The sequence below is a fragment of the Phaethon lepturus genome, unplaced genomic scaffold (assembly GCF_000687285.1).
Source record: "Phaethon lepturus isolate BGI_N335 unplaced genomic scaffold, ASM68728v1 scaffold13357, whole genome shotgun sequence".
Taxonomy (NCBI): domain Eukaryota; kingdom Metazoa; phylum Chordata; class Aves; order Phaethontiformes; family Phaethontidae; genus Phaethon; species Phaethon lepturus.
Genome location: NW_010549872.1, coordinates 10,643 through 35,029, shown reverse-complemented (window position 1 = coordinate 35,029; position 24,387 = coordinate 10,643). Strand labels below are relative to the sequence as shown.

Here is a 24,387-nt window from a genome sequence, read left to right as displayed (position 1 = left end):
TTTTCAAACTTGTATTTTTTCCAGTCTCCCTTAAAATGAGAAATGCCAGGTTTGAAGGGTTGTTGATGTAAAGCAAGCTTAGCTGAAATGCAATCTAAAATTTAACAATCATTTTTGGGCTTTAAAGTTTTATTTAATTATATGCACATTTATGCAGCGATATGTATAACAGTATAGGAAGTTGCAGAGAACAGTTGTGCAAGAGCATAGGCATCCTTCAGTATGTGTGAGCAATCTGAAATACTTACTGGGTTAACTATGGTTGCACTGGAGGTTTAATTAGGGAAAGCCACAGAACTTGTGTTGGCTTCTTTAAGTGGCCACTTCTGTCTTGACTTTGTGTCACAAGAATTAAATGTACATGGAGGGAGAATTTTGGAGAGCAGAGTGTCTCAAGGTGCCCATCGGGATTTTTTTCTTATTTCCACTAAAGCACCCAATGGGGCTCCACACTCTGTAGATCACAAGTCCCCTGGTTTCTAAAATTTCTGATGAACTCGGTGATCTGCATGCAGCTGAGCAGTTCCTCAGAAGTGGAAGAGTAATTGTAATTGCAGATGTTATTAAAATGTAAATAAACCTGGTTTTGAAATGTATTTTTAATCAACCATGGAGAGGGCTGCTTGAGTTCAAATGCAGGCACTTTTCCGTGAGGAATGGTTGTGCTGAGTGGAGGCGAGATGCAGCACCCACGTGTTGGGCTTGCAGGCGGGTTTAGGAGGGAGGGTGGGAGCATTGCTTCTTGTCCCATCCCAATGCTGGAGAAAAAGGTCTCTGTCCCGAAGGTTGGTCTGTGGGCTGGTTCTTCATTGTGAAATTTATTCTGGAAATTCTCCCCACAATGGGACAGGAGGGCAGAAATGAGGGTGGGGTGAGGGGGAGGAAGGTGACAGCTCAAAATCCATCCAGCAAAATCCTAAATAAAGACCTCAAAGGTGACAAGGAGACAAGATGTGACCCAGCCTTCTGCACTATGAGGGTCCCAAGGAGATGGGACCAGCTGAGCTTGTCCTGCCACATAAAGCCAACATGAAAAGTCCGTTCCTCAGGTCCCTGAGTGCTCAGCCCTCTTTAACTCTCTTTGTCTAACAGCCATGCCCCTGGGTGATGCAAATGATGTTTCTCCCCAAACATGTTGTTACATGGTCCCCCACCACCATGACCCTCTTGGGAAGGCAGGAAGGGAGGTAGGAGGGCTGGGGCCCCCAGGAGGCTATGCACTCCAACTCATGAAGTTTTACCCGAAGGGGATGGCATTTCTATGTGCTTCTTTGGAGAGGTTTTATGGGTTTTCTTAAGATTCCAGGCCTTTCTATTTTATTTTTTTTCTTTTCCTAGTGATAACATTGAAGTATAAAAGTCAATACTTCAGCAGAAGCTTCAGCTGGAAGTATGAACACTTAAAATTAATTGCAAGTCTGTGGAAAATGTAGTAAATTTAAATGGCAATTAATCGTGTTGATGAAATTTTTCATTAATTTATGTCTCCACAGTAATAAAATACCGGGTGACAGTTTGCACTGGGACGGTAAGTGGGAGCGGCACAGATGCCAATGTCTTTGTCTGCCTCATTGGTGACCAGGGAGACACGGGAGAACGCATTCTCTACAACTGCATCAACACTGTCAATAAATTTGAAAAAGGCAATGTAAGTTCACACAGCATCTCCTTAAGATGGGTTTTAAAGTGTGTGATGGTTTGTAGATCTGGTTTTTTTGAGACGTGCATTTGCAAACTTGGCTGATTTCCCTGCCAGTTTGGGAGTGAGAAGAAATAAATCATGTCCACAGAGCATCATAACAGGTTGCTGGAGGGAGGGTTAGGGCAGGGACAGCATGCCCTTTCTTGACATTGGTATGCTCATAAGAGTCTCCTGGTTTGCTCCCCAGCTAAGTATTCACTGATGAAACTGCATCTTCAGATTGGGGGAGTCTTCCAGAAAATCTGCCCATCTTCCAAGAACAAGAGGGAGCCTTTTCCCCTCCCTCCAACATGGCAAAAATTTGGCTCCTGGGGCAAAGGAAGAAAAAGCATCTTATTTAATGTGAAAATCAGAACCAAAAGGCTAGTGAGATTCCTTTATACTGCCTCCAGTATCCCCTTAACGGTGCTGCTCTCAATTTTTGTGTCTTACTATCAATCTATGTTTCAACACGTTTTTGTATGCCCATGTCCTCAATGGAGGGGGGTGGAAATGGCCTGAACTGAAGGCTGAGCTTGTTCTATGGGAAGCTGGAGATAATGAAGAGGTCAAACTGTAGTTAAAGCTGATCTGATCTGTGGGGTCAACCTGCTTAATATATATTCAATTATATGGCAAATTCAGATCTCTAGGGTCCAGCTTAGACTGGTAAAATGTGATCAGTATCTCCTGGAGGAGACTTTGAGAAGCTGATCACAGAACTCTGCAGATTTCCTCTCTTTTGTGTCATTATTTGGTTGAAGAGTTGGAGTGGAAAGAAAATGAGGATAAAAGGAGGTCAGGTTTTCAAAATTGACCATTGAATTTAGGCTTCTGAAATATGCATTAACACTTTGGATTTGCCTTTAAGTGTCCAGAATTTCCAGTTCTTCACTGAAATCACTGAGTTTTTAGACTAAAAGAACTTTGATCAGTTTTCTTGTGCCTGTAAGACCTGTCTGTGGAAACACGTGGCATTTACATAGTGGAAAAATCCATTCTGCTTCTAGATGATATAAAGGTTTGCAGACATGGATATTGCAAGCATCATATTTTTGCCTGTGCACTTACATTATAGATTTTTTACTTTTAAAAGGTAGGCCCAAGCTGTAACGGACAGCATTTTGTCATTTGGTGAAGTCTTGTTTTGTCAAAATGGTAGCTAAATAAGTCACGTTTTTGTGGTGGTTTGAAGACCGTTTCGATGGAGTTCCTAAAATAGATGTTTGGTTTACAGAAGACAAAATTATTTTAGACAGATGATGACTATTTTATTTTTAGTCCCAAAAAGGAGTTGTAAGGTAACTCGCATGAAGGTGAAAAAAAATAGGAAAAACAATTTTGGAAATAGATTCTTGTGATTAATAGTATCCACATTATATAAATAAAACTGGAATCTGTTAATGAAAAATTCTCTTTTAGCATGAGGAGCTGAAAGCTGGTGAATGAATTGGAAGCTGTTTAAGGATTGATCCTGACAAATTTAGAGCTCGTATGTTCAAGCGACTGAATGAGTGTATCTACACTGATTAACTCAGATACCCTGTTAAAAAGAAATGTAGCTTAGTCAGTGCGGTCTCTAATCTACAGCCACTTAAGCCAATAGTACCTTGATTACCAATTTAACTTGAAAAGTTTGCTTGCCAATGCAAACTAACAGCCTGTACAGAAGGTAAAATTTAAAGAGGCCTCTAAATTAGGTGTTTGCTCTGCTGCAGTTCCATTTAGTTACTTACTCATTAATTTATATCAGCCATTAATAAGCAAGATGAACATCAGGCCTAATGAATTAGACTTTATTGACTTAGACTGACTCAGTGAGGTTTTGATACCTTAAATCCCGATTCACTTTTGAGTATGTAAGTAACACCCATTCGTGTATGTAAGCAACACCCATTCGTGTATGTAAGCACATCATTAACACTTAAAACAGTGGTAATATGTTTAGTTGTCTTTACTTTAAAGGTCAGTTTGGAGTTCTGAATGATGGAAAATATCACGATCGTTTTAACAAATGTAAACATTTAAATAAACAGTGCCTTGTCACCATGCTTTCTGGGAGCTAGCTGGGTATATGCTACCACTGTATGTGCTTCATGGGCTTTTGAGAGACGAAGAACGAATGAATCACAGTGTTTGATTAGCTTTCTCTTACCTAATGATGCATCTCAGCCAGATGGTAACCACGGCAATTGTGTTTGTTGGGCTATACGTTTCGGATGTATATTTATTTCAGATAGATATTGTATGCTTCAGAAATACGTTTACACAGGCGCTTACCGTACATGCGTGTGCACCTGTACATCTACCACAGATAGTTGTCTGGCCTGATTCCCCAAGGAGTAACTCGCTCTTTCAGCATATCTTTCTTTCTTCAGCCGTTGGGAACTGCTGCTCCCAGCACGATCAGGGCTCCGTTCCTGAGGGGCCATCACGTAGGCTGATCTGCAGGCTGGCGATTTGAGCCCTTTTCCAGGGAAAAAACCAACCAAACAAAGATATAAAATTCATGTGTCTTGTGGGATATTAAGGGTATTTAGCATCTGGGTTAGGTTCACACCAACCTCTGAAGACAACTCATGGAGCAGCTGGAAATACCCCTGTGCAGCCATGCCTGATGCTTGCATGCCAGGAAATGGCTGGAGTTAAACTGTGCTCAGTAGTCCATGTCGCCTGAATTTAATGTGGGGTAATGTCTTTGAACTGTAGCTCTAAATACCTCCGTGGATTTGGTCTGAAGTGACCCGCCCTGGGTTACCCAGAAAGCTGACATCTGGGCAGGGGTTTGAACTTGGTTTTCCTCCTTCTCTGTACGAACTTCTTAATAATCACGTTACTTTTCTTTTTTTTTTTTTTTTGCAGTTGTGGAGGGCATGCAATGATGTGGGAGATTTAAAATGCTGGCAGATCATATATTTGTAAATCTAATGTTATACATCTAGCACAAGTATTCAAGCTTTCATTCTTTGCTAAATTAATTCAGACTTTCTCCTTCATCTTGTGAAGAATTATCTTGCAGCATGCTGATGATGTTGGTTTGATTGCAATAATAAATTTTGTTGTTTGGTGTGTTTGTTTTTAAGGAGGAATATTGCTTTACCTTTTTTCTTCTCCTTCTCAAAGGCTGATGAATTCTTCGTTGAAGCAGTAACGCTGAAGCAGGTGAGGAGGGTGAGGATAGGGCATGATGGCAAAGGAGGAAGCAGTGGCTGGTACCTTGCCAAAGTGATAGTGAGGGAAGAAGGACAGCCAGAAAGTGAGGCTGTGGAATTCCCCTGCTACAGGTACTGGAAACAATGCTTGCAAATTATGCATTTGCCAGACTTTGAAGAGCCTAGCTGTTCCAAGGCTGGAATGTTCTGAGCACAGCTTCATCCTTTTTATTCATTCATTCAGTTATTTTTGCTAAGCCTGAAAGCAAAGAGTGTGGATTGGGAGGTTTAAGATATGACTAACGCCCCTTACCAAACAAACAGCAATCTGAATTGTGAACTTCTCAGCAATTAGTTCAGTAATACAGAGAATTTCCAAAAGGTAAAATGCCACCTTCCAGTACCACACCCAGTGTCACTGTGATTGCCTGCTGCAGAAATGCGCTCTGCAATCCGCTGCAATCTGCTAGTTTTATTGCACGTGCGGGACGAGGTTCTGGTCCCTCACATGCACATCCCATCTTTCCAGGAGCAATGGGATGCTCTTTTTGCGTTGGGAGAATGCAAAATCGCTATGCTGCCAACTTGAGAGCTCCTTGCATGAAGGGAAATGCCTGTCTTGCAGACAGAGATAGCGGTAGAGCAGAGGGCTGTCACTTACCCTTTTGAATGAGTTATAAATGAATTATTCTCTTTCCTAGACAATCAAGTGGCCAAAAGAAATGTGCTGTACTGACGCTACCCGTGGGGAATGAGATGCATCATCTCTCCTGGCACTAACTAGGGCTTGCCTCAATGTTGCAGCACAAACTAGAGAGAACTAGGTGAAAACATAAGAGACGAACTTCAGTGTAGTTCAGTGTCCTGTGAAGTCCCACTTGCCCTCCCAGGATGTCCACCCTGTAGGATGGAAGTTCACTGAGCTCCATTTAGCAACATCAAGTACCTGTTCTAAAAAGTCATCTCCTGGGGGACAAGTGGAGTTGTAAAACGCAAACACAATTATTTTTAAATTGCAAACAAAGGTAAAACCCTCTAAGCTGGTTACTTGTCTCTTGTCACTGTAAATCAGGAGGAACTCCACGATAACGAGGGGAGTCAGCCAAACACAAAACAGGAGCCAGCCCCAGCCTCTCTGCATTGCTAAAGCTGCTTCACGTCAGAGAGCCAGCTCACCAGGGAGACGGCACGGAGTAGCAGGCGCAACGTCATCTCGGTTGTGAAAAGCCAGCCAGTCTCTCCCTTTTCAAAGAACAAACCACCACGTTGTCGTTGCTGCCTCTTGATACATATTTAACAACCATATGTTTTACTGAGTTAAGCAAGCAAGCTAGACAGGTTTTCACTTGGACATGAAGTGTCCACGTGAAGAGCTCTTTTGCTCAGACTCCTCAGCAACATTTCTGTGTCCTAACTGCTCTGTGCAGCTGGCTCATTTTAAAGATTTCCTTTTGAATCGTCTCTTTGCTTGACTGTTTAACTGGGTGTCTTCCCTCAGCTTGGAGTGATGATTCCCTTCCCCTTAGCTTTATCCTGTGGATCAGAAGCATCAGAGTCCACAGGGCATTCCCCTCAGGCCAGGGACTGAAAAAGGAGGGAGAAAGAAAACCCAGGACTTATCTCCAAGATATTCCTGGGGTGCATTCAGGCTTCAAGTCAAAAGTGATGGAATTCCACTCTTCTTATCTTTCTTAATGTCTCTTTTTCCAAGCGATACCAGTGTTGTTCATGTGGCTTTGTTTGCTGTCCTTGTGCCAACATTATCTCTTCCTCTCAGATTGAGAAGGTAACATGACTGATCACCTCCAAACACAGGGACAGCTGATCCCTCTCGCTATCTTTGGTGCCTGTGTCTCTTGAGAGACTGGGGCATCATCGCAGTATACGGGTGTCGTCATGGAGTCTGGAGATATCTGAGGGTGAAGGTGCTCACCCACTGCATCCTCCATGTGAGGGATAGATGTTTCCATGACCTGCAGCATTTGGATGTTCCCCTCCAGTCCTGTAGGCCAAGGACAGCTTATGTCCTCGCTGCTTTGGCAGGTGCTCAGGGAGGCCTGGTTCTTCAGAGCCAAGACGTTGAAGAAGACTTGGCCAAGAGTAGTGGCCTTCTTTTAGTGAGCCAATTCAAGTGAGGTTAGTTAGAGACTCCATCTGAGGGACACAAGGGAAGATTCTATTTCTGCTTGGCCTGTCTGTGGCCAGCCAGTGGACATGCTGATGTTCTCATTGCCTTCACCTCCAAGACCTGATTAACTTCCACTCTTCTACACAGCATAATTTCATGGTCTGGAGAAAACAACTTCTGCTGCTGTGTCCTTATTGAAAGCTACGCCATTGACTTTCTGTTGCCTAGCTGCTACTATGAGACAGATGGAAGACAAAATACCTTCTTGCAGAAACACATCTCACCCGTGCAGAAAGCTTCACAGGCTTCTTACCTCTGTAAAAACTAGGCTGTACAAGCGTGTGGAGAGCAAATATTATAGCAAGGAACTGGCTAACCACTATAACTAATGTCTGTAGGATATCCTTATAGATCTTCATTGCATATAACTCATTGAATTCTCTGTTCTTGTTATTTACATATTTATACGCATGGCCATATTTTGTCTTTTAATTTGAAAGCTCTTTTATGACTTTATAGGAACATATATTACCTAATATTTACAAGAGCTCTATGAGAAGGACTGTCTTTGTTGTACAAGGGAGCCAGCAGAGATAAAGAGAAACTAAGTGGATTAATTGTGAATTTGTGTCAGATTCAGGAAGAGCATCGAGAAATAATGACTCCCAGGCCTGTGCTTTCAACTCTTAAAACAATTGGCTGTAAAGGGAATAGCTTGTAACTCCTCTTAGATTCAGTGATTTTTAAAGTGGTCATTTGATCTGTGCTTGCAAGAAGTAAATGCAAGTAACTTCTTCAAGCATTATTTGCAGAATTACTAGGACATCACTTGGATGCACTGGAGTATTATTCCTCCCTTATGACCACACGACATTATAATATCCATGCTTTTAGGGACTGAACACTGAATCATTCAGTGGCATAATTGAACCATTTATACCTTATCATACCTGATGCGGTTTAGGTATTGTGATTGTGAATACTGCTAGAAAGTTCAAAACGAAGGAGTTTGCCTTTCGCCCCAGAACTGGAATCAAACTCTTTTGAAGCTCAGAACCGAGTTCTTCAGATTTCATTTTCTCTCAAGGCTCTGTGGAAGTCCAGGAATGGACTAGCTGACATTCTCTAAAATAGCCTATTTTTCATAATATTTATATCCCAGACAGAAATGAATTTTCAATCAGGCAAAGTCATGAGTTCATGATAGGATAGAATTTTATATGCTATAAATCATTACAGCTCCAATGAAATCTTCAATGATACTGCATTACGTTTTTTTCTGAGCATAGGGACTGCACCATCCTAATTTTTCTCCAGCACAAGCATAAGGGAACATCGTTAATTCTTTGAAGAACAATAGACAGACCATGAATGGCATGATGCTCCTGTGAAAGGACACTTATTCAATCAAATGCCAAAAGTGATCATTGCATAAGGGATCCAGAGAACCTCCTTTTGTTGCCTAAAAATAGACTGAAATGTCTATCTATTTTACATGTATTCACACATAGGTTATTTTTACAGACACACACAAATATGTATCTCTGGATCTAATGGATGTCCTAGTCATTCTAATTGCACACAGGTGTCATCTACTGGATTTTGAATGCTGTGTATGATGTCATACCATTTTTTTCCCACAGTGCTTCCCTGACTCTCTGATCCTCTAGAAATTTGTTCTGAAGTGGCTTTTGTGTCGTATTTGTGTCTGCTTTGGGTTAGTGGGCATACGGTATCTCTTTAGAACTAAGTACATGATACAGGACACAACTACACCCTTGCAAAACCCACAATGCCATGTGAATTACATGCACTGAAATTGTATGGAAGCTCTGGTAAAATGGTAAAATAAAAGATTTTGACAGGCCTTTTGTACTAGGAATATGATGGCACTATACTGAAAAATTCTATTTTCTGCAGCCTGATGTGTTTATAATGTGCCAGTCCATTTGTGCTCAGTGTAAGACTATAAACCCCTGGTTGCAATCTGCTGCTCAGTGATACACTATTGGAATTACATTTGAAGTAAAATTAGGATATTGCAGCATATGTGCTGAAGGGAAGGAACAAAATACTCATCCAAATACTTCCTCTGTCACTAGTTGAAGTAATCTTATTGAGAAGATAGTGTTTCTGCCAATTCTAGCTATTTTCTTGGCTGAAACAAAGTAAGGAGCCTTAATCCACTTCTGCTGATAAACCTTCCTCTTACTCTTCCAGTCCAAGACATACTCCTGTTGCCATCAGTAGCTACCAACATTGGTAGGGGGAATTTCTTTAATTAGGCATGTGTCCTCCTTTTTGGATTACCTTTTCTTGTCCAAACTCATTGCCAAAACCGTTATCATTTTCCATGCTGCACACAGAGATCTGTTTCTTGCGGGATGTATTTTCTGTCACCTTGACGCAGAAGTGTTTCACTCAGATTCATCCCATGATTCCCTAAAGCATCAGCAATGGCAAAGGTGACAGAAAACAACAGCATGTACACTGGCACCATAAACAGCAGCTTGCAGGACACAAAAAACAGCAACAGGAGAGCAGAAGAGTGTCTACCTTGTGAGCTTCTGCCTTCCTGAAGACTGTGCTGAATTCAGTGGTTGTGGAGTGGTGGTGTTCAAGCTCGAATTTTGTGGGTCCTCCCAGTTAACATCCACGTATCAGAAGCATCTTAACTTTTGGGAGGATGCGATCCCCTAGCCGTTGGATACCTGTCCAAGGATGTGAATCCTGAACCAGCATCAAGAACTACATGATGCAAAGGTATTAAGCACCGGTTCTAACAGGTAAAAAGAATCCCCCAACCCCAAAACATCAATAAAGGCTTCCTTTCTTAAGATAACGTGCTGTCTTGGCATGCTGCTCTTCTGCTCTCCTTGCACTCCACCCTTGCTCAGTTCTTGACATCAATTTCATGGTCTTCCCCACAGCTTTTTCTACTCCTCTATCCCCTCTACCCCTCTCAGCCTCCACTGAGGCACAACACCACACCTGATGCCCTCACATGGTGTTCATGTGATCATCTCATGTTCACGCGTTCGGCACCTTCATGCCGATCCTCTTAGCTTTTAGCCCTTTTCAAGCCACCTGCACACGGCCACCTACTTTACAGAGCGAAAGAATACGGGGTAGACTGCATAACCGAGAAGCCACCAAAGCTTAGAGGAGACCTGGGGGTGGAGAGGTGTGTCTTTGAGGTGGGGCTGTATGCACCTCTTTTGCATGGGGGCTTTGCTGCTAGTTCTACTGGGACCGGCCAGCTCTAGCTTATGTTTGGATTTCTCTCCCAGTGCTGGTTTTCTGCATGGTTCCTTTGTGCTTGTTTTCTTTTTTTTGGTGAGTCCAACTCATCACAACAGTAAGCTGTGTTGGCTTATTACCAGCAAGATACCGTAGGTCTGATCCAGCTCTCCGTGGGCATTTGTCCCCAGATCCCTGTTATGAGGGTCATTTGCCGATTTCCATGTGTGCTGGCTCATCAGCAAAATCAAAGGTGGAAACTCAGATGGGAAGAGAGCTCCCCTCCTTTTTGGTGTGAGGGTCGGCCAAGGCGAGCGCGCGCGGCACGGCGACGTTGCAGGAAGCTTGCAGTACGTCTGTGCCGCGCGTGTTTGTTGAGAAGCAGGACTTCTGCGGTCTGGTGTCATTCACGTAGCTGTGTGGGCACCTTTAAAAAGAAACAGTTTCTGGGGATTTGTTTTTCTCTTTCTAGTTCTGGGAATTATTAAAACAGCTTCAATACCCTGCGTGACCTGCCAGCGCTTGCTCACTTGTCCTTCGTTCACCCCCACTGGCTTCCAGCGATGTTTTTAGCTGCACAGGATGCTGCTGCAGATAGCTCTGCACCTGGGAACAAGGGGCTTTCTGGGAACCGTGCCTGCTCTCACGACGTGGTGTTTGGGGACTGAAATGGCCCCAGTGCACCACTGTGGGAAGCCTCAGCCTAAGCAGATGCTTACAGGAATATCCCGAGTGCTTGCAGCAGTCTGGGTTTGACGGGGAGAGTGAGAAACCTCTGCCAGGGCCTTCGCTGTGGTGGTACAGCGGTTCCGTATGGCGTATGGTGGGGCTGAGGCTGTAATTCCTTCATCCCTGAGGCTGAAGGAGCAGCTGTGAAGGTTACCAGGTTAGCAATTGGTTCCCCTCTGTTTTCCTTTCAGATTTTTCTTCCCCGTGAGATCACGCTACATTTTGCTTTGTCCCCGGTTCTTCTTCTCAATTAGTCTAGTTGGATCATTAGATTAATGTTGAGAAACAAAGGAAATCCTTCCTTTTGCTGGTGCCAGCTGCCTCCACATACCCAGCTCTGAAAATGGGAACAACAAAATTCATCCCCTTCCTGGTGGAGAAAAAACACGTGTCTGTAAGGAAGACAAAAGTGATGATAGATTTGAGTAAGCAAACACTAAAAAAAGGGGGGATTTTAGTAACTTAGGTGCTACGAAGTTTGTAATCAAGGCAGCTAGTAATAAAGGTGGCAAGTATTTCTGGTCAATGAAGGTTAATGCTTTCAGGAGACCGAGACTGCCCACTTACAGGAATAACTTGTGGCTATGGATTTTGTGCTTTCCAGACAGATGGACATCACAGCAGATGCTCATCTACTGCGAGCAGGGCACTCATGGTCTCTCTTCCTGGAAAAATTGAGGTTTAAAGTGCAACTGCTATAGGGACTGGTCAAGCTCTGCAAAGTCAACAGAGATACCAAGCCCTGTAAAAAATACCTTTTTGACTGTGATGTGGATTTTTACTATGTGTGGAGCCAGCCTAGATTTTGAAAGGTCTAATAGGTCTTAATTACTCAAAGATAACTTATTTCTGTTTGTAAACCAGATGGCTTGACAAAAATGAGGATGATGGTCAGATTGTCCGAGAGTTAGTGCCTGCTGGGGAGTCACCAATGCTAAAAAGTGAGTTTAGCTTGGAAAAAAGAAGGTCTGGGTTTGAGCTGTGTGTGCACGTATTTACTTGCTTTATTCTACTTAATGATTCATGTCAGTTCACAGTAAATCTACCGGGCTTTTTTTGCCATTCTTATGCAAGAAGCTGCAGTAGGTCACTTGGGGAGAAATGCCTCTGACCCTTAAATCCTAGTTTAGGAACGGAATTAATTTGCATAAAAGAGAATAATTGCAACATTATATATGTAGAAAGAAACTTTGATCTTTAATGTCATAATTTGTTTAAGAATTGCTTTCTTGTATAGCTTTCTCTGCAGGATTTTGAATTGCCACTGCTTTAGTAGAGTAAATTCCGTCAAATAACATTGTGTTCCCAGAAGAAAATCACTAAAAAGATTACACTGTCCTTTTCTGGAGAACCAGGGCTCTAATACTGCAATTTTCTTTAAAAAACAGTACTCATACAGCTCAGGTTGAGATGTTTTTTGTTTTGTTTTAGAAAAAAAAGTCAAAGCTATTGACTTTATAAATCATTAAGTATAAAAAAGGGTGAAATCATCTCACTTGCCTAAGCTCATTTTTATGGCTTGGTAATAGTCTAATGGTGAGAGGGAGGAATACAGGATACTTTCTGCTTATTAATATATCTGTTGCATCTCTCATGTTTTGGTGAATAATTCCAAGGTATGACAGCTTATTCAGTGTGGTCCTAAGATGCATGAATGGAGGAGTGAAGTCCTTTCTGCGTCTGTGGCTGGAGCCCCCCTCCCCTATATCTCTTTGAAGCCAATTGCCTGGCTGAGCATTGGAAATGCCACTCACGTGTCTGTGTGTTGTATGTTGATCTCACTTCAGACGTCAGTTATCATATCAGTGTGAAGACAGGAGATATCCCCGGTGCCAGCTCAGACTCCAAAGTTTTCATCAAACTTTATGGCGAAAAAGCAGACTCCAGCAAAGAGCCTCTCTTGGTCTCTGATAATGATCTAGGCAATTATTTTGAACGTGGTCGAGTGGATGAGTTTACTCTAGATACGATGGATATTGGGAAGGTAAGAATTAATGACAGGTAGCTCTGTACTTTGTGTGACTGTCTGAATTCAGAATCAATATGATGCTCAGGATTGAATATGATGTGAGAATCTCTGACCTTTACGTTAGGTATTAAGAAATACATTTTGTATAGACTATTACATCGACATTCTAGTGTACAGGCTGGCATGTGAAAAGTGTTTTAAGTTTATAGCTAAATACATATATAAATGATTTACATGATCACAGTGGAAGAACAGGGTGCCAGCAGAAGGAGACATATATTAAGTAAATTCTTTTGTGTCGGGTTTTTTCCCTGCGCTCTTGGCTTTTGTTTGCTTTTTCAAAGATCAACCGAATACTGATTGGACACGATAACGTGGGTCTCCGGTCTGGCTGGTTCCTGGCCAGTGTCCAGATCACGGTTCCAGTCCAGGGAAGGCAATACATGTTCCCCTGCAACCGATGGCTCGACAAAGATGAGGCTGATGGCAGAGTGGAGGTGGAGGTCTACCCAAGTGAGATTGTGCCTATTGAGAAATGTAAGAGAAGACTCATTGAGAAATGTGTGCTGTTTTATAGCTAGGACTAAATTTGTATTACTACCATTCTCAAGGATCAGGACACCACTGTGTTAGACACCAAAACCAAAAAGTTCCTGTCCCAAAGAGCTTATGTTGGTGAGCAAAGGAAATTATTCTCCTCTTTTCTTTTCTTTTCTAAAACAGTTGGACAAACAGTACTGGGTTTTCCATCTCCATTTCCTGAGATCTTATGAAAAATTTGCATCCTGGACAATGTAACACAGCACAAGGTGCTGTGCTACTTCATTGCAATATCAGTGGGTTCTGCTTTTTTTACATTTACCTGTCCCGCTGCCCCAGTCCTGCACCAGAACATATCCCGTCCTGCCTGTATTACCCCATTGCCTGGAAGAGAGAAGCTGTTTGATAAATAAGGACCAGATCCCTACTGTCTATTTGACTTTTATCAGTAGATTAATTTTATTTTAAGGCCATGCTTAAAATTTGCCTTGGGATCCTGAGAAAGGATGCTCTGTGTAACTCCCTCCTTTGTATTATATTAAGGAGATGATTTAACCACTCTCTATTTAATACTGAAATGAAATCCCCTTTTAAGGCTCTATTTTGCACCCTCTGACACTGGCTTTTAATACTTGTAAAAGGAAAACTATTAGGTTAGCCCTCAGTGAAGAGTTGTGTTATCTCACATTTGGTTTGGATAAGAGCAAATGGTTGGCTACGTGGTCATTTGTTAAGACAAGGTAATTTAGTTTTGAACCTGAGCCCTAAGGAATGTTGTTATCTGAGCTTCTCTGCTGATTTAATTGCTTTATTTTTGGACTAGTGATAAACTACGAGGTGTCTGTAGTTACTGGAGACATGCGGGCCGCAGGCACCAATGCCAAAGTCTTCATGCAGATTTATGGAGAGACAGGCAAAACCGAACTGATCATCTTAGAAAACAGATCAAACAACTTTGAACGGGGAGCCACAGATATCTTCAAGGTATGATGAAGGCAGTAGCTGCCGCTTCTATGAGGGGAAAGAAATGACCAGTCAAAACTGAGACATCAACAGAATTGGCCCAATCATACAAAACAGTTGACTTTTTAACAACAAGGTCTGTTGGTATCTGCTGTCCTCTATCCATATTTTTGGAAGGTTTTGTATTTCTTTTGGGAAGTTTTGTGTTTTGTGGAGTGACATTCATCTTCTGAGGGACTGGTGGCAAAGGTGTCATAGAAAAATATGATCTCATAGCAATTTTGTTTACCCTTTCTTTCAAAAGGAGGTACTCATGTTAGATCTCAAAAGACCTTAAGCTTAAATTTTGGGCCTGACCATATGCTATTGTTCCTTTTCTTTATCTAGTTGGGGAAAAAGAAACTCCATACAGAATATAAGGTCTCCTGGCTTTGCCTGTGGTCACACATGCCATTAACCACAGGTAGATGTTGTTCAGCCCAACCCTGCAGAGGTTTGCTGCTGTATTTTCTGTGAACGTGTGAGTGCCCCATGGATTTTACTGCCTGTGGCACTAGTCCAGCAAGCACTGCGCAGCCACGGCGCTCGAGGTGTACAGTACACTCCTGCGGTTATCGGTCTGGCCAGCATTTAGGTTTACACTGCAGAGTCCACACCTCTTTCTGAGCGACCCAACAGTAAGCAGAGTATTTGCAGGGACGCAAAACCTCAGGCAAAACTCCAGTGTGTGAGCCAGGACCTGGTTAATCCAGCAAGAGGTCCTGGGCTGACACAGCTAAGCGGTGGTGTGCACCGCAGTGTGGTTGGGTGTCCTCTCCTCAGTGGGACCTGGCTATATTGGACCACCACTCTTTTCTGGCTTCCTTGCTTGGGTTTTCTGTCCAGAGAAACCAAGGTCTGGGGGAAAGGAATGATATTAGTTCTTGCCCTGATGTGGGGTTAGAGCAAGGAGTTGGCTGTGCTATCGTGGCATATCAGAGCCACATCCTTCTGTATTGAAGTAACCGCAGGAGACGTCAACATCTGGACAGTAAAACACAGATGGAAGCAAGATTTAAGGCACATCTGTCATATGTGCTCGCAGCATAAGGCTCAGCACTGTGGTGCCTACGTCTCTCTGTGAATTTGCAGTCCCACAGGGATGAGATCTATCTCATCACACAGTTAAGCACCTACTCGGAGCTAGTTGTGGAAGCTCCTCTGAATCATCAAGACTGGGGTATCCTTCCTGTTGTCACTGGCCAAAGGCAGGTGTCTTTATCCAGAGCTTTAACACAGTTTTGTAGTTTGTATTTTTAAGAACAGTTCACGTCCTCCTTCCTCATTTTCTTGCTTCACAGAATGGAGTTAGTGATATTTATCCATTTTTAATGAGTTCCTTGGGATTTAAGATGACTAACGTCTTATAAATGTTTGCTTTTTTAAGACACTCTATAATTCTAAGATTAGGTTTCTCTGATTTTAAAGGAAATAAGCTTTCCAAAATTTATGAGTAAAAGCTATTAGCCAATATCAGATTTATAAAAAGCCATATGTACAGTGTTCTGTTTACATAGCCATGTTTATATCCTCTCTTGGCTGTTTATTGCCAGACTTTAAAGTTCTGCCCATTTTCTGTGACTTTTTTTATGAGCACACAAGGCAGAAGCTCTGAACCATTAATAGACAGATCCTTTACCTCTTTCATGATATGAATATTTACTGAAAGATATGGGCAAGAATAAGATTGTGTGAGCTACATGCTAATAGGAAATGCCATCAGTTATAGACAGAGCATGCAGGATGATTATAGCAAATCTAAGGGCAAAGCAGCATAAGGAAAGACACATTCTTTATGCTAGGACAGCTGGATCAATTTTCGTTTTCTGATAAGCATCTTGTGTGCAATTGATTTTGTTTTAATCTGCTATAGAAAAAAATGCTTCTAGACTGAAACCTTGTATGCCAAGTTGCCAGATTTCAGCCCGAAGGAAATGTTTGCAAGTTTTATAACATAAACACTGCCTAACAGCATAAGGAATCATCAGAAACAAGTAATTGGTTGTTGAAGGATTGTGTGGAGTAAAGCCTTCCATCCAACTTCGTGAGGTAGTAATCTGGACAAACAATCTAAACCAACAAGGTTTTGTATCTGCTATATTGACTAGAGAGATGGAAATCTTACGAATACAGCATTTTGTCACTGATGCATTGTAATCACTAATGATTGTATCCTCTCTGCACACTAGCGAAGTGAGAATATGCTTTTCTAATTTTCCAGATGAGAAGGAAGGAGAAGGGCAGTCCAAGCCCATGGTTCGTATCAGAGATCAGGTTATATGAGTCCAAGTTTACTGCCTTTTCGCTATACCATTATCGCTTCTTGCTTTGTTCATGCCTCGTGCTACGTATTAAGTGTATCTTGTTATTAATTTAAAAAAGACCTCAGGCACTGAGAATCTGTAAAAAACTAATATGATATTTTGGTATATTCACCTTTGATGCCAACACAGAGACAATATTGGTGAGGAAAGCAATGGAGAAGTAGGAAGTATGGATTCAGTTCCTATTCTCACCATGGTTGCTCTGAATGTTTTCAGCTCAGTCTGTTCAGATGAGATTTGGTGGGTGAAAGTATGAAAGAATAAAACAGGAAGGAAAAAGTAAAGGTAAACTTGCATAAAAAATTTATCTTATCTTTGCTGAGGTGCTTTGGGTGATAGATTTTTTTCCTCATTTTTAAGAATGCACTTTATGAAATTAAGATGTCTTTATATCCTCCTGGGTGCTGACTTTCCTTTGGTGACAGAGAGAGGCTGCAGATGTTGGCAAGATTTATAAGATTCGGATAGGCCATGACGGGAAAGGCATTGGGGATGGCTGGTTCCTGGAAAGCGTCACACTGAAGCGGCTTGCCACGAAGATGACAGAGTCTGATAAAAAGAAGAAGAAGAAAAAGAAAAAGTCTGAGGAGGAGGAAGAAGAGGAGACCAAGGTGGAAGAAGTAATGGATGTCTACACGTTTGTGGCACACCGCTGGTTGGCTAAAGATGAAGGAGATAAGGAGCTTGTTGTGGAGCTGGTACCTGATGGAGAATCTGCTCTGGAGGGTAAATATCAGAGGAAATGTGCAGGTGTGTGGATACAGCAGTTGCATGAAGGATGGTAACCACACTGTGGTGTTTTGCAGGACCACTTATGACCTCCCAGCCATCCCATTGCTCCAGGTCTGCAGTGTAGCTTACACTGCGGTTTGGTTGATCAGCTCTGGGGAGGAAGAGGACAATGGTTAAACTAAAGCAGAGGATAGAGGAGACAGTCTGAAATGGGAGTACCCTAAAGGACTTCTGTAGGGTTCTCCAAGGCTTGTCTGGGGCACTTGGGTTGCAAGTCCCACAAGTGACCACTGTGGCTGGGAGTTTAGCAAGCTGTAACTATTTACATGGTTAATGACAAGGGATAGAGAAAGATGGAGCTGCTCATGTTTTAAGATAGATGCAAACAAACTCCAGACAAAATCTTTCATAAAGCTGACTGTGCCAGCATTTTTGGGCTACGTGCTTTCACAGCGAGCCATGGATCTGATGAAATATGGCAATTTCTGGGCTCTTCCTGATCTGCCTTTCCAATTTTACTTGCAGAGAATACGTACGAAGTCCATGTTCTCACTGGGAATGTGTGGGGGGCTGGGACAGATGCTAATGTCTTCTTGAGCATCTATGGCGTAGGAAGAGGAGACACGGGTGAGCGCCAGCTGAAAAGGTCCAATAACCTCAACAAGTTTGAAAAGGGCCAGGTAATGCATGAACTCAACTCACTCAAGCGAGCAGAAGGTTGGCAGACCGCTCTCAGTTATCATGCTGGCCGTGCATTACAGTCTCTTCTCTGCAAGGCTTGGCTTCTTTCAGCTTAAAGCTCAGATGTGTTTTATTTCTTAAATATATTACTTAAAGCAAAACGCCTCAAAACATTTTCCAGGGGAAATCCATTTGAATAATAAGATGAACACCAATTCTACATCGGAGCCACCTTTTGCATCTGCTTCCTGTAAACATTCTGGTAATAATGTTTCCTGCCAGGAGTACTTGAACACCATGAACTTTAAATTAATATTGGAGAGTATTTGTGAGGCAGCTCAAGTATGTCAGTATTTAGATTGCAAATGCAATTCTAAATGTTCTACTCAACCTGTCAGGGAATAAAAGCAGTATTACATGGTGTGCTATAATTACATTATAACCCAATCCAATTAAACATTATCTCTTGTAGATTGAATATTTGCCATTAAAATGTATATGAATAATTAAAAAGCCACTATTATAGCCCAGAATAACTTTGAATAACGAAAAATTACAGAAAAAATAAGCAGCTGTGGAAAACTTGAGATCAGAAAAAAAGAGCCTAAGATTGTTAAATAAGCTGTTAGCTGTGATTTATGAGCTTGGCACCAGTGATACTGCAACCTGCACATGGTTCTTCATTCAGTAGGAAGAGCTCCAAGCTGCAAATGTTACAAGCTCTGCTCTTGGGAGTAGAAACCCAAAGTCTACCAACAAGTTAATCACATTAAGATGTTTGAGGTATTATGATAACAAGGTCCATCCTGTCACACTAATACAGCTAATAAATGAACCTCTTGGTTGTAGTAAATGACGAAAGGAAGAAATTCTGTGGTTTGAAATAAAGCACATGGAGGTGCACAGGAGAGTTTCCATGGAGTCAATAAGTTTGTGTCTAGTTCCAGACTGAATCTGAGGGAAAATGCTAAGCTTGAAAGGAATGAGATTTAGGAGATATGAGTTAAACCTAGAGGAAGTTGAAATGGGGATGAGGTAAAGAAAAGAGTGAAGGGTTGTGCAGCTCCATGGCTGTTACTGCCTTGTTGGAGCCAAGCATGAGTATTAATGGGAGAGCTCACAGCTCCGTAGTTATTTTAGTACATCCACCCTGAGAATACGAGGGAGACTCACAAACACCTTTTGTTTTAATGGGAAAAAAGATTACCCTTGGCCATTTACTGCCTACCTTTCCTCCTTTCTGGGAAACACAGTCATTTACCTCTTGCCTCCTGTGCAGGTAGATGTGTTCACCATCAAAGCCATTGACCTGGGTGAGCTGAAGAAGCTGCGGATTCGCCATGATAACTCTGGTGCTAGCCCAAGCTGGTTCCTGGAGAGGGTAGAGATTGTTGACCTCAAGGAGAGCACCACGTGAGCAGCTTGTCGCACCCTTTTCATGTGGTCAGAAAAGGGGGCACGGTCTCAGGAGCCTGCAGAACCGCGGGAAGGCAGAGGAGGTGCAGAAGGGCGTTGTCATAGCTCCTCACCAACTCACAGGGAGCAGACATCCTTTGGAAGCCTTGTGATAACTGTGCTGTTATACTGAGTGTGGGGCCATTCTTGGGTACCTCTGTGCGGGGTTTTGCTGTCCCAGCATCTCCGCAGTTAGGAAACCAGCGGTGGTTGGAAGGAAACCTCAGCCTTTCTCTGTTTCTCCTGGGAGGGACTCTCTCTCCTGAAGAGGGTCTAAGCAAATTCCCATGATTTTCACAGACAGCTGGCTGAGCAAAGCCTAAGCTATTAGAAACCTAAAACACAGGCTTGCCTGTGAGCTGGAACATGCTTGAAGTCACATGTTTAAAAGTTGCACAATGCTCTGGTGGGTGGGACTGCTCATAAGGACCTCAAGATGGGTCTCTTCGTAACATTTTCTTCATAACTCTTCATAAACATAAAATGCCTGGGAGACCGGAGGTTCCCTCAAGTTATTCAACTTCTGGGAGTGAAAACTAAAAGGAATCAATCATATGGGGCTGACAGTTCAGAAACAACACTTTTCAGTAAGTGCTCACTAACCTATTTATGGATTTAGCTCCCACAAACAATACCAAAACTCAAAGACAAAAACAGATGTATTGTTCAGCTTTGACTAATCTTGTTTTCTTTAAGTAGCCTCTGATCTGTGCTTATTTTTGTTATTAAAGCCTGTGAAGTCCTGTGTAAGTGCTGGGTGCTGCTGTCATTCTTGTAGGTATTATTTTCCATGCCAGCGGTGGTTAGCAGTTGAGGAAGATGACGGTCAGATTGTCAGGGAGCTGGTCCCAGTGGATGAAGCATTTGTAAAGAAAGATTCGGAAAATGATGGCCAGTCTCTTGCAACGCTGGGCCTGGAGCAGAAAGGTTTATGTTAGCCTTGTATTCCTTCCAGTATGGGGTTGAAAAGGAACCAAGTTTTTAGAGTGCTAAGGGCATTAGTGGTTAGCGTTCACTGGGCTGTCAGTAACTCTGCCCCGACTGTGAAGTTTTCAGGAGTGAATGAAGTGTGAAGTGCATGTCAGCCAGGAAGGAGTGGACACTCCTCATTTTTAGGTGATTTAATCATTTTGCCAGGTTGGACCCAAAGTAAGCAAGCTAAGAAGATGGATAACATGTTCAGTTATCATCTCTCAGCTGAAATGTACATTGACTGCTAATATCCAAGGCATAAATCCCAGCCATTTCGCATCAGGGGCTGGAACGGTTAAACATTTCAACACAAAACCGAGCAGAGGGGAAACATGACCAGGGAAAGTGAAGGGACCTAAATTTGTCTCACTTTCCATCTTGCTGCTTGTGTCCATTGTCCTCACAAATAGCTTTGTCTCTTTTGCACATGATTTTGCGCAGTAACCACCGAGCAATGACACACTCCCGGATCTGATGCTGAAAGGTGCTGAGTGCCCAGCACTTCTGCTGGCTTCACTTCGCCTAACTCCCCCCTCACATGCTTTTGAATGCATGAATAATTTCCACAAATTGTTTAACCCTTTGGTTCAAGAGGACCTGCTGGCTGAGCAGCATCTTGGAAACACATTTCTAACTATGGAAGAATGGTGTTGTTTTGGAAATCTTGAGTACCTTTTTGCAGCACAGTGAAGACTATATGAGACTTTTTCACATTTTTATGAGTTTACTGCACTTGCTATATGATGGTGCAATAGAAACTTCCCTAATGATGCTATTGTGAAGGGCGTGTTTGTGAATATGAACTGTATATGTCAAAGTGCACATACCTCCTGGTATGTGTTATGCACATATATTATTCGGTGCTAATAGAATAAAGCGGGGGATGTGGTTTTTTTAATGAGCTAGTATAGGCAGAGGCAGCTTTGAGGAGCCTTAGAGATTCCCAGGAAGCAAATGGGAAGGCTCGAGCTCATTTTGTATCTATAGATATGTAGACAATGCACTGAATGACTGGAGCAGTAGAAGACTGCAACCAGATAGCCCAGCTCACCCCAGGAGCTACCACAGCATATGACAGGAATGAGAGATTACAACATGGCTGTAATTAGTCAAAATAAAATCCAAACGAAACACACATATGCAATAAAAAGTAGAGTTAATTCCTGCTCAGATTTCACACTCTTAAATTAAGATATTTTATCCTACAGCTAAATCAACAACATACACCGTGAAAGTGAAAACCGGGGACAAGAAGAATGCTGGGACAGATGCCAATGTCTTCATCACTCTCTATGGAAGTAGAGACGATACAGGTACGGCTTCACGTGATGGAAAAGGATAGCACCTCACTGCTGGATCCATGAAAAGACAGGTCATGGTTTCCTTTTGTTTCCTCAATACCCGTTCCTCACTCCTTTTTAGCACAGCTTCATATTCTCGCTGTCTCCGCATACATTGTGATAGCTGGGAGCATACCCCCAGCTGCTGTAAATCACTGTCGAGCTTTGCGATGCTGATTTGCAGCAGCTGCTGATCTAAAGGCTTTAATTTCAATTATAGAAACCACACAGTTGACTGGGACTACATTACTGAGTAGTGAATGCAGTGAATGATTTGCTTTCCTCAGCAATGAATCAGCATGCTCCTGAAATCCAGCTCTCCTCTGCCTCTTCGAGTGGCCCAGAAGTATTTAATCAGCTGATGAACAAATCCTCTTGGAAGCAGCTGAGCTCTGTGTGCAGTGACTCGGATGCCTGTGAGAGTGACAGGGAACTGATGGGTAGGAGAAATTTCTTTAGCTGTGAACACAGTACAACAGCATTGTCCCTGTGGCACTGCCAGAGGATCACTCAAGAAAGGAATTATGTATATTTTGGGTGTTGATACAGATTTGGGTTCAGAGGGAGGGAGGGACAAAGCTCAGATCTTGAGATGAAAAGCCATATTTTACATTTTAGCCACTTCCCCTGTTCCACTGTTGACATTCCCAGAGGATTTGTTTCACATGCTGAACAATGTCCTTTTGCATCACCACAACAGGGACAGTCAGCCTAAAGGCCTCAAAGATTAACAAGAACAAGTTTGAGCGTGGGAAGGTAGATGAGTTTACAGTGGAGTCTGTGGACATTGGAGACCTGAAAAAAATCAAGATAGGCCATGACAATAAAGGTAAGATAATCTGCTTTGTAATGTAGTATTTCTAGTGCATTAGGCACATTGCTGTATAAAATAGCCTGCCTCCAAGACCCCAAACGTAATTTACCTTTTCGTGACAGATCCTTGCTGTCACTTTGGCTGTTGCTGCTACTATCTCTGCTGCTAATACCATTCCCATGGCTGCGGCAATAAGAGCACAGTGGTGGCAACTTGCAGGTACCTTTGCAACCTCTCTCTTTGTAAGAGGCTCTTTAGTTTTGCAGCCACATATTTAGAGAGATTTCTCATATATCACAAAACCTGGTAGGGTTTTTTTTGTTCCACCTGGGTACCTATAGGCTTGTCCCATTTCTTTTATCAATATTTTTGTTGTTTTCATCATCAAGTCCTAGCTGCTGCTTAGACAGACGTGTCTCTACTCAAAACCAGGGAAGCAGTGGAAAGACACGTGGATTCCTTCCCTATGGGGCACCAAGGGACATGTTTGTTGGTAAATCCTCTGTCTTACTACAAAGGCAAATTAATCCAATCACGTGCACATCTTTAAGCTGACACATATAGAATTGTAAAACACTTTAGCTCAAACCTGGACAATCACTTGCAATGGTCTTTATGGTATCTATTCTATTTTTCCATCAGCAAAAGAGAGGAAGATTTATTTCTCGGAGGTCTGGTATGCAATGATTCATTTGCTGTTGTCTGTAAAGGCTTTGTGGGTTATTCACTGTTATCTCTCCAACCACAGGTAATTCAACTGGCTGGTTTCTGGAATGGGTGGAGATTGACGCCCCATCACTGGGACAGTGCCTCAAGTTCCCTTGTGGACGCTGGCTGGATAAATCAGAGGATGATGGAGCCATTGAGAGAATTATCTTCCCTGCAGAACTGCAGACAACAGAATATATCCCATGTGAGCAGAATGCCATTTCTCCAGGATACACCCATCATTATAGAAGATAAAATCTCACTAGCTCATGGAGTTTTATGGCTTGGCCTCTCCCTTGAATTGGCTTTGAAAAATTTATAAATGCATCACATGCTAACTATTCCAGTTACTACAAGAAGGTTCCTTTTGGTGCTCTGGACTAACATTTCCTCTGTTTCCCAAATCAGAGAGTCATTAGAAGCTATGTGGCTGTGTATGACTGTCTTTTTGCTCCCTCTTGCGCTTTCATCTCCAAGTCCTCAGCCCCTTCCAAGCTGTCTTCCTTGTCTCCTTGTTTCCATTTGATCTTGTTCCATCCTAATATTGCTGTTTCTATTGTCAAAGCAGACACTTTGGTCTTGCTTCCAAGCCTTGGTTCCCCAAGTGCCTTTGGCATTGCACACCCCTCTTGCTGAAAGACCTTCTTCCAGAGTTTCTTCTTTTCTGATAGTGTTGCAGCAATGTGCCTCTTTTAGCATTCTCCAATTTTTCCTTACTCTTCACCTCAGTTCCCTCTAAATTAATGTTTGGGGTAAACCCGGTATTTTTTGGGAGATCTTTCTGAGCACTAACCTTATAATTTTCAAGTATGCTATGGCACCTTAAACCCTTCTATTCAGGTGACATCTTTTCCTGTCTTCACAACACTGAGAATCAGATAACATGGCTTTCTTGAAATATAAGACTGGAAACGTTATTT

The 24,387-nt window shown here is 42.4% G+C and overlaps 1 protein-coding gene across 1 annotated transcript in view; it reads left to right on the top strand.

The window, feature by feature from the left end:
• Positions 1-24,387, top strand: part of LOC104623330 (lipoxygenase homology domain-containing protein 1-like) — a gene marked incomplete at its 5' end in the record, with an annotated part of 35,810 nt that overhangs the window by 4,276 nt on the left and 7,147 nt on the right. The window contains 13 exons of the mRNA XM_010290386.1: positions 1,494-1,648; positions 4,805-4,965; positions 11,795-11,871; positions 12,718-12,914; positions 13,244-13,436; positions 14,263-14,423; positions 17,191-17,491; positions 18,023-18,177; positions 19,458-19,591; positions 20,412-20,560; positions 21,814-21,918; positions 22,646-22,774; positions 23,508-23,672. Of these exons, the coding sequence (XP_010288688.1) occupies positions 1,494-1,648; positions 4,805-4,965; positions 11,795-11,871; positions 12,718-12,914; positions 13,244-13,436; positions 14,263-14,423; positions 17,191-17,491; positions 18,023-18,177; positions 19,458-19,591; positions 20,412-20,560; positions 21,814-21,918; positions 22,646-22,774; positions 23,508-23,672 (2,082 nt within the window). The remainder of the gene's footprint in view (positions 1-1,493; positions 1,649-4,804; positions 4,966-11,794; positions 11,872-12,717; positions 12,915-13,243; positions 13,437-14,262; positions 14,424-17,190; positions 17,492-18,022; positions 18,178-19,457; positions 19,592-20,411; positions 20,561-21,813; positions 21,919-22,645; positions 22,775-23,507; positions 23,673-24,387) is intronic.